General features: G+C 39.2%; 2 protein-coding genes across 2 annotated transcripts; both read left to right on the plus strand.

Annotated features, from left to right (window-relative positions):
* Positions 1–5,549: 5,549 nt before the first annotated feature.
* Positions 5,550–6,280, plus strand: LOC116180694 (uncharacterized protein DDB_G0290301-like). The gene is made up of 2 exons (XM_031500810.1): positions 5,550–5,644; positions 5,689–6,280. Exons 1-2 carry the CDS (start codon positions 5,550–5,552, stop codon positions 6,278–6,280), a joined length of 687 nt encoding a protein of 228 aa, XP_031356670.1.
* Positions 6,281–9,524: 3,244 nt separating this feature from the next.
* On the plus strand, positions 9,525–10,327 carry LOC116180827 (glutathione S-transferase-like). The gene is given in 3 exon segments (XM_031500964.1): positions 9,525–9,834; positions 9,885–10,027; positions 10,079–10,327. Coding segments are annotated over 3 exon segments (615 nt in total). The 5' UTR covers positions 9,525–9,530; the 3' UTR covers positions 10,247–10,327.
* Positions 10,328–10,588: the final 261 nt, after the last annotated feature.

Below are 10,588 nucleotides of genomic sequence, written 5' to 3' on the forward strand. Positions count from 1 at the left end.
CCCCAATTAGAGTATGGATCAACCACGAGTTTTGAAAAACTAATTGCACGACTGAAAATGCATAGAAGGCTCTTATTGTTTCTTAGAGAATCATTTGGGGATTCGTGGAGGTTCTAAAAGACTCTTAATATTCCATTAAATTGCTCCTATAGACTCCTGGCGACATTTAAGGTTTATAGGGCTCCTTAAAGATCCTTTTTGCGGAGTAAAAGTGTCTGCACCCATTAAAGGCTCTTTGAGTTCATTTATTTATTTATTTATTTATTCATTTATTTATTTATTTATTTGTTTATTTATTTATTTATTTATTTATTTATTTATTTATTTATTTATTTATTTATTTATTTATTTATTTATTTATTTATTTATTTATTTAGAAGGTCTTAAGGTCTCAGGTTTGAACACCCGACCTCCGGTTTTGTAGCCCAACGCTTTATCCCTGAGCTACAAAGCCGATAACTCATGGTTGCTTAACTTGAATACTCAGAAAAGCTTCCTAGCCTTACAAATGCTGTTAAAGGCTCAGCTCTTAAAGAAAGGAATCTAAAAGCTTCTCGAATTTGACAACCTTAGGGGTAGCTCTCGTTGAAAAAGCTCGGGAAGTATCTTATAGGTTTTGAAAAAAATTTACACACTCCCGAAGGTTTTTGAAGACAAAGTGTTTAATGCTTGCAGATTTTTGAAAGTTTTTTAAGGCTTTCAAGGTTCTTAACTCGATTGAAGGTTTTAAAGGCTCTTCTTCTAAGACAGATTAGATTTTCTTAAAAGCCAAAAACACTATTAGAGATCCTTTGCAACTCTTGGAAACTCTTGTTTGCGATTATTAATTTAAGGTTAGAGTATGTGCCCTATTACCTTTTTTCTAAGACTATTGTGCGAGCGGCAGGTGCAATGGGGAAAGAGTTGTCGTGTGCTACTTTTACTGGTCATTTCATGAGCGATAACTTCAGGGAAGAAGGTCAATCAATTTTGGTTTCCTGGGGGGCATTCCATATTCCCCGGACCCCGCGCTGCCTTTATTCTGTGCAGGAACGTATTACCGGGGGGTCTGGAGGTATGGAATACCGTAGCCCCCAGTATATGAATATCCGATTACCTTTTTACCACCCGCACGTTAGTATGGGAGGTATATGGCATTGGGTTAAAAGATGACCTCCCCCCCCTCTCCACTTTTGTGACGGGAATACACGTTTTGAAGCACCAAAATCAAACAAAATTTCGATGATGTCGGTCTGTCGGTCCGTGTGTACTCTCATTTCAGGCTAACCGGCTAAACCGATTGGAACCAAATTTGGGACACATATTCTCGGACATAAACGGGAAAAATCGCGCATTCGCAGGTGTGTGGGTACTATGTGTGCTAGCCACCGCAAATTTTATTTTATTTACTTTTATTTTATTTTATTTTATTTTATTTTATTTTATTTTATTTTATTTTATTTTATTTTATTTTATTTTATTTTATTTTAATTTTTTATTTTTTTATTTTTTTTTTTTATTTTTTTATTTTATTTTATTTTATTTTATTTTATTTTTGAGTGTGCGGGGTTTCAGCCAAGATTGCTCTACCAACCCAACCTACTATACATTTACAAATATGCATGCCCCAACCCGGATTCGAACCAGGGACTCTTAGCGCACCACAGTCTAGCTTTAACTGAACTGCGCCACACGGGCCGGCATTAATATAGATGCATTTAATGGCTCAATCTTTAGAGGTTCTGCAACGATTTTGGGAACCCTGAAAACAAGAGAGGGATAATAAATAAATAAAAACATAAAATAAATAAATAAAAACACTTTAGGGTTCTAGAAGCTTTTGATAATTTCTGAAACGCCCTTACAACCTTTGTGTCAAATGCAAGAGTGAATATCACGGGCTCCTAGAAAACCCGTGGTTATCCTTGAGGGATCTCGAAAAACTCTTGGATACTGACTGGAACTGGAAGTATCAATTCAAAGTTCTAAAAGGTTCTAGATGATCTTGGTCATCTTTGGAGGCATAGGAGTAGAATCAAGAAAATAACTCGCAACTGGTTTTTTAATGAAAATATAGTGAGACATGTCAATCTTCCATTTTAAGTACCTCACAGCCACTTTGCAATTTGCTGCGACTACAATCTTACATCTGTCCTTTTCTAAAACCTGCAAGATCTTCGACCTCCCTCGGAATTCCAAGCGGGAAAAGGCTACTTTCTGGTATCCAATCCTTTATCAACATTTAGATAACATCAGACAAACATTTCTGTATAATGAGGGATCGAAGTATTCGATCTCCAACGTTCGCTAATTGCGTCGTAGCCGAGTCACTGAAACATGTTACGCTCGTGGTCGTCTTTCAGTCGTTGAGTGTGTCCATTTGGCCTGGACGAACAGTGCAATTATTGAAATTATTCGGAACAGTATCGCTAATATTAGGCAACCACGTGGAATAGCGTGTGTTAAATAGTCCTTGCTTATCTGTAGTAATGATACTTAAATTCAAACTTGCAAGCACATTCTAATCTTTATTTTTAGTCTTTTATATGTCGTTCATCGCCTAGATCGCTCTCAAACAGTAAAAAAGACCAAAAATATTACATCATGATGCGTGTGTACTCTGTATACATATGTAGATTGATAGTGATCAATTTTCAGCTTTGCGAATATATAATAGCCAAGATTTCAAAATGACACCTCCCAGACTGTGGGCGGGTGCAGTTTAAAAGAAACGTGAATGGTCATGATCTGGGGAAATTTTCTTTAATAGACACACAATTGCCATTTTAATGAAAGATTCTTCTTGTAAATTTAGTCGGTAATTGTTTCATTTATTTAATTCTATTTGTCGTATTTAGTTTGTATGATAAATTAAAAAAGGAATAACTAAGTGAACATTTTGTCTAAATTAATACGTGAGTTTAAAGTTTTAAAATTAATTGGTTTTTCGACAAACAATGTCACGTGCGAGATAAGCGATGCAGATGTTTTATTAGTTCTGGCGGTGTAGAGGAATTTCGAGTGTCGTCGAGATAATAACGATGTTAAATTTCTTAGAGGAAGTAGTAGCTTAAATAGAACGAGTTTATTTCAGATTTTATTCAAAATTTTAGTACTTCAAGCCCAGTAGCAAGTGTAACTGAATTAGGTTTACTTCGGATATTTTGGGAACCGTTATTCGTGATATGTTCTTTATGTGATTGAACCACAGACTAGCGACGAGCACGTTAGATTACGATAATCAGGCAAAGGGTAAGGGACTGTAAGCCACACAGAAGATGAGTACCAACGGCGAAAGCATCTAAAAACGGTATATAAGTATAATAAAACAAATTTGGCCAAATTTGCTCTTTCCTTTAACTTCCAACATGTGCGTTTACGACATTAACTCAAACGTAACGATTACGAGGGCCTACTGGTACGTAACGTGATTACGGTTATTACGTTTTTACGCCGTTTCCCTTTCTCGCCGCCTCATAGAGACATTTGAGTAGATATTAATAAAAAAAATTACATTAAGTTGCTCCTTATCCGTCATAATACATTTTATACCGGGAGCGCCTTCGGACGTAAATGCTCGCTCGCATCTGCGTTTACATCCAATATGTGAGGCTGTAAAACCGTTCGTACCTACGTGTTTATTATTAGCAATAAAAAATTATTTGCCAGACAAATGATATAAACTAAACAGTTATCTGTTTACGATGCGTTGTAAAGCGAACGTTTCCGTTCAGTTTGGAGGAGAAAGGAAAATACCGCCAGCGTTTCAATTTTAATTATTGGCGAGAGCCGAGGCACGAGTTGTAATTTTATTTGAATATATGAGTGTGCTTCGCGTAATATACAAATATCGAAGTAATTTAGAAACCGTGCACGAGTCCGCCAATTAGAGAACAACTTCGACACTTTAACCAAATTGTTCAAAATTCAGTTTTCCCACACGCGCCACGCGCGTGTGTCGCGTGGTTTGTTCCCTTTTCAGACATCTCATCAGCGCAAAATAAATAGTAATTAATGTTTAGTAACATGGCCTTTGAATATCATTTTGGGGATGACGAAGTGCGCGCCTAAAATAGAGAGAGGAAGAGAGAGCGGCACGGGGCGGTTTCGCGAAAGGTGGCTGTGGTGGTTGGGGGAATGTAATTAAACCCCAAAGCAGTCTATTACCTCAAAGCCTACCAAATTCCACCTTCCAGCGTTCGATCTACTTTAAACACTGCAAAACTTAATATCGGAGAAATTTGAGCCATTTGATATCGATGTCAGGCCTACGTTACATTAGCAAATCAAAAATTTCATGCGCGGGCTTTTAGGATTATTTCAATTAATTTACGTTTACTTAATTATAATTTTAAGCTTCATAATATTTACGGGGATCTACGACGATCTACAGCATCTTGGAGTGAGTTGTTTACCAAAGTTGTACCTACTCGCAATTTTATCCCGTATAGACCAGTTTACTCCTTAAACAAGCTATACTTATTTTGTCACACGATTCGGAAGAGTGAAGAGTCTGAAGGGTCTGAAGAGTCTAAAGAGTCTGAGGAGTCAGAGCAGTCTGTAGAGCCTGAGGAGTCTGAAGAGCCTGAGGAGTCTGAAGAGTCTGAAGAATCTGAAGAGTCTGAAGAGTCTGAAAGGTCTTAAGAGTTTGAAGAGTGTGAAGAGTCTGAAGAGTCTGAAGAGTCTGAATAGTCTGAAGAGTCTCAAGGGTCTTAAGAGTCTGAAGAGCGTGAAGAGTCTGAAGAGTGAAGAGTCTGAAGATTCTCAATAGTCTGAAGATTCTCAAGAGTCTGAAGATTCTCAAGAGTCTGAAGAGTCTGAAGAGTCTGAGGAGTCTGAAGAGTCTGAGGAGTCTGAAGAGTCTGAAGAGTCTGAAGAGTCTGAACTAAAACAAATTGACCATGTATGAAATTTGACACCCAAATAATAGTGTCATTCACCGTGTAAGACCTTAAGAATCAAATTTGACAAGTTGGCGCTGGTTTCCAATGATCTTGAATATGACATGACACCGCAAAAATTTTCGTTGACATTTGATGATCCCTATACCTGCGAGACTTGGAAAGTGTCACTGACCTTGGCTGACGAAGAAAATAAAATTGACACGTAAGAAATGGGTCCATTGGCATCCGATGACCTAGAAAATTAAATTCAGCACACATAATCCATTGGCTTTGGATGAAATTAAAATCGATACTGACATTGGTTGACCTTGGAACAGGAATTAAATACAGAGAAAAATGAGGTTATTGACCTTGGATCACCTTGGAAGCAAAGTTTGACACGACAACAATTGAATCAGTGTCCTCTGATGTCCTTGACCTATGACACCTAAAAAAAATTCACTAAACTTTGATAACCTTGAAATTATTTTTTTAAATTTATTGTTCATGTTTTACAAAATCAAGTTGTTTACAAATGTCAAGGCTAATGTGAAATGTAAAATAAAACAAGACATCATAAAAAAGAACTAGTTGATCTCCGATAACATTAAAATTGACAAATGACATCACAAAACATTGGGATCGTTGACCCATAGACACAAGGAAATAAGAGATTGTTGACGTAAAATGACCTTGGGAGTAAAATGTGACATTGCAAAGAGTGTAAAGTGTCTGAAGAGTCCAAAAAGTCCGAAGAGTCGGAAGAGTCCGGAGTCCGAAGAGTACGAAGATTCTCAAGAGTCTCAAGAGTCTTAAGAGTCTCAAGAGTCTCGAGTCTCAAGAGTCTCAAGAGTCTCAAGAGTCTCAAGAGTCTCAAGGGTCTCGAGAGTCTCGAGAGTCTCGAGAGTCAAGAGTCTCAAGAGTCTCAAGAGTCTCAAGAGTCTCAAGAGTCTCAAGAGTCTCGAGGGTCTCGAGGGTCTCGAGAGTCTCGAGAGTCTCGAGAGTCTCGAGAGTCTCAAGAGTCTCAAGAGTCTCAAGAGTCTCAAGAGTCTCAAGAGTCTCAAGAGTCTCAAGAGTCTCAAGAGTCTCAAGAGTCTCAAGAGTCTCAAGAGTCTCAAGAGTCTCAAGAGCCTCAAGGGTCTCAAGAGTCTCAAGAGTCTCAAGAGTCTCAAGAGTCTCAAGAGTCTCAAGAGTCTCCAGAGTCCAAGGAGTTCCAGGAGTCTCAGGAGTCTCAGGAATCTCAGGAGTCTCAGGAGTCTCAGGAGCCTCAGGAGTCTCAGGAGTCTCAGGAGTCTCAGGAGTCTCAGGAGTCTCAGGAGCCTCAGGAGTCTCAGGAGCCTCGGGAGTCTCGGGAGTCTCGGGAGTCTCAAGAGTCTCAAGAGTCTGAAGAGTCTCAAGAGTCAGAGTCTTCGAGGTAGCGTAACTCATGAGCGACTATTTTTCTGAATTTATTTTAAAGTACGTATACGAATGACAAATTGACAAAGAATATAGCTGACAAAGAAAAAGCGCTCAACCAAAACTATGACCTTAAAAATCAGAGTTGACATTTTGGCACTGGTTTATCATGATCTTGAAGATGACATGACACCGCAAAAAGTGTCGTTGAAATTTGATGATCCCCATACCTGCGAGACCTGGAAAGTGTCACCGTCATTGGATGACCTTGAAATAAATTAAATTGGCACGTAACAAATGTTAATGGCTTATGGGCACCCGATGACCTTGAAAATTAAATTTAGTACACATAATCCATTAGGTTTGGATGACCTTAGAAATTAAAATCGGTACTGACATTGGTTGACCTTGTAAATAGAAATAAATACAGAGAAAAAGAGGTCATTGACCTTGGATCGCTTTGGAAGCAGACACCACAACAAATGGCCCAGTGACTTTTGATGTCCTTGACCTATGACACCTTAAAAAAAGTATCGTTAAACTTTGATAACCTTGAGAATAAAACAAGGTATCATAAAAAAGGGGTAGTTGATCCCCGCTAACCTTAAAAATCACAAGAGACACCACCAAACATTGGGGTCGTTGATCCATAGAAATTGAAAGGGAAATAAGGGATTGTTGGCATAAAATGACCTTGGGAGTAAAATGTGATACCGCAAAAATGGGGTTGTTAACCTTTTCTAACTTTTAAAGTCAAATATGACAACAACAAAAATGAGACGATTCCGCAGCGTCCAGTGTTTCAAGTGCGGGAACTCTGGGCACTGCGCGAGAAACTGTAACCCGGAAACCACATGTCGAAGGTGCGAGAAGTTGACATAGGTCTGACACGCGCGGAACGGAAGAGGTGCGGTTACATACTGGCACAACCCCGCGAGGGTGCGACAGGGGAGAGCAACGGGTGCCATAAATAACCCAAACCAAGAGCTTGAACATTGAGGTTGTAACGTATCTTGATACTGTGGAATCTTTGAAACCTTAGAATGCGGGAACCTTAGGAGCTTGCGATCTCAGAAGCTTATAACAGAATTTCAGCCTTAAGTTGTTAGAACCTTGACGTTATTACTTTAACCTCTTGCAAATTCAAGAGAATTTGAGACTAATCTTTGGAAAGTGTTAACGCCTATAATTTCGAATTACTGTCTTCTGGTCCCAAAATTTATTTGGTTCTCTGAGTCTTCAATTTTCCCAAAAATAAAAAATAAGGATTACGGGCAGCAATTTTCTTGAACCTTAGACAATCCCACCATCTTTCACGACTCTAAGGCACCTTTAGCATTGAACGTACGGTAAAGTCAGGACCGCACTTAAGACCATCCACCCAATATGTAATTTCGAGTTGAATTATTGTGTTGTCGCATTGAATAGCATCGTCTGCTTATTCTTGCGTAACTTGAATCTGTTCAGAATTGTATGCACCAAAGTTGGCTTGGGGTGCTATGTTTTCACCTTGAAGTTGATAAATAGGATGGCAATTCTTCCATTGTAAGTAATAAATTTCGAGTCGGTAGATGGAACCCATCCACAATCTACGTACTGAAAGCGACACGTTACTAACATAAAATGTACCCCAGAAATCCGCAACTAAACGTCGCACGAAACGTGCCGGAAAAAAAAATTCGCACTCCGTTTTAAATTGGAAGACATTATGTAAAGCCGTGCGGGTTTCAATATCGCTTTGTTCCCAATTCCCTCCGAAGTTAGCAAACTACTTTACCCGATTTAGAGTATCATAGTCAGATTTTAAGGAGCTTAGGGCCTTAGCGAGTGAGAAATTTAGAATGCCTCCTCTCATTCCGCCTTAATTTGCATCAATTTGTTACCCGTTCTTTCCGTATATCAATCTCATTCGTTCCTGAACGGCTCGCGTCTACAAATGGAAACAAATGATTGAATTTGTCGACGAAATCGATGACGGAACTTTATCGCGAAAGTGTTACGATTCATTTACCTTGCAAGCTAGGAGATTAGTGTCCTTCGCAAGTGTCAGGTTACATGCCGTAAAGGAGTAATCTCCAACAAGCCAAATTACTATGAATGATACACTATCCGGTGGATAATAAGGAGATACTGTAACGATACTTTCCACATAGAGTCTGCAATTAGATAGTCATACAAGATTGGAACCCCCTCACGAGCTATCTCTCCTTGTAATAGATTTTAGAATCAGTCTATTGTTTACTTTCACATGACGTTGCTTTATAGAATGCCGATTCCCATAAGAAATACCTAGACTTTGGCGCCCGGACCCCAACCAACACAATGTCAAAAATCCCTGCCCAAATTCCGTCCTTTCGGCTTTCCAGCCCAGGAAAGTTCCGTTTACCCGTAGATAAAGAAAAGTTGGACAAAAAAGCAATCAGACCAAACCGCTCAAATATAATTAAAACCCTAAAAGAAAATCAATAGTAACCACTCGTTTTTGATAAACCTCTTAAGTAAGAGGTCTAATTATAGATGAATGCAACCATCGTCGATAGAAATTGTAATATGACAAATATCAGCCAAAACCACGAGAAAATGTGCACTTTAATTACTGAAAATGCCAATGGCGTACTTACGATAAAGAAGAAAAACATAATTATAACCTTCATTTTGGAGTTTTTAGGCGAATCCGTTCACTAACTACTCCAGAATCCCCAATTTAATGAATCCAATTGCCAGAGGTTAATAATACATGGATGATGGCAATTAAAATTCCATGCGTTCTCAACTAACGCCTCAACTGTTCGTTAATGAAGTGTCACCCAATACAGTCCTCGGCAGAAAGAAACGCACTGCGCGCTAAAACTGCGTAGATAGTTACTAGGATCTTTCAACAAAATATACCGTAAACAAGAATAATACTTTAAAGGAGGAAATAAACCGCTACACAGTTCTTACATGACCTCCAAGCTGCTTATGGAATATCGGAGCGGCGCATGCCGCCTCTGCTTTGAGGCGGAAAAGCCAGCGGAGTACATAATATGCACCAGTATGAGGTTGTAATCGGATAGAGATTATATAAATTAATCCTTGCGAAACTTTGGGATATTAACAGAATTTGCAAAACAATCGCTTTTTTTAGCTAAACAACCGCAAACATACGATAACCTTTCAGAAAACTTTTGGTAATCATTGCAAAGAGGTCGGGTCAACTGCACAGAGGTCATTTCCTTATCTGAAATATAGTTTTGTTGCTCAAACTGGAATTGCAGTAGCGCTTACACAATGGCACCGGCATACAAGCTGACATACTTCCCGGTGAAAGCTTTGGCCGAACCGATCCGCCTATTAATGAGCTACGGAAAGCTCGAATTTGAAGATTTCCGCTTTGATAGGGATGACTGGCCCCAAATTAAACCGACAATGCCGTTCGGTCAGGTTCCGGTGCTGGAATTTAAGGGCGTCGAAGCACACCAAAGTATCGCCATTTGTCGTTACCTGGCGAAACAGGTAAAACTGACGGGGGCCAACGACATCGAGGACTTGGAAATCGATGCGGTGGTTGATACCGTAATGGATTTGAAAGCAAGTAAGTTTCGTTAGTCGTTTGAAGCTTTGTCAGTACAAAAATCGTTTTAGAAATTGCCGAGTAGTTCTACGAAACAGGTGCGGCGGTTAAAGAAGAACGTAGAAAGCAGCTTTTCGAGGAGACTCTCCCGTTCTATATGAAACGCATGGAGTCATTCACTAAGAAGAACAAGGGCCACCTTGCGGCGGGAAAGGTAACTAACTTTTGTACGAATTTGTATCGCTTTAGCATTTACTATTTCTAGCTAACGTGGGCCGATCTGCACTTTGTTGGCATTATGGATTACTTAAACTTTATGATCGAAAGGGATCTGATAGCGGACTACTCAGGCCTTAAGGCCATGCAGAAAACTGTTTTGAATCTTCCTGGAATTAAGGAATGGGTGGCTAAACGTCCCGTCACAGAATTTTAATTATACCAAAAATGAAATAAAGCTATTGTGGATGTGCTTGTAAACAACCAGTTATTGTTAAAATTAAACAACTGTTGCGTCGGCGTCTTGTAACCGACATCAGATTCGTCACATTCGCCGTTTTTCCATTTCGTTTCCCGAACGAGGGGCCAGATACCTTTTTCAGGGGTAGAACTTCCTTGTTTCATCACTTTTTTAAAGGCTCATGTTTATCAACTCGCCGTTTACCTAAAAGAACTCTGTAGCAATGGTGTTGAGTATCAAGGAGTCAAATCCACTATCGCCGAACTTTCCACATTTAACCCCATTCGTTGTATAACCTCCTTCATCTGCATTTCTTTT

The sequence above is a fragment of the Photinus pyralis genome, unplaced genomic scaffold (assembly GCF_008802855.1).
Source record: "Photinus pyralis isolate 1611_PpyrPB1 unplaced genomic scaffold, Ppyr1.3 Ppyr1.4_LG9, whole genome shotgun sequence".
In the NCBI taxonomy this organism is placed as follows: domain Eukaryota; kingdom Metazoa; phylum Arthropoda; class Insecta; order Coleoptera; family Lampyridae; genus Photinus; species Photinus pyralis.

Bases quoted from the DNA above. Each gene is read 5' to 3' on its own strand.
- LOC116180694 (XM_031500810.1), top strand. From the start codon at position 5,550: ATGACCTTGGGAGTAAAATGTGACATTGCAAAGAGTGTAAAGTGTCTG. The intron at 5,645-5,688 runs GTACGAAGATTC...AAGAGTCTCAAG, and splicing joins AAGAGTCCGGAGTCCGAAGA to AGTCTCGAGTCTCAAGAGTC.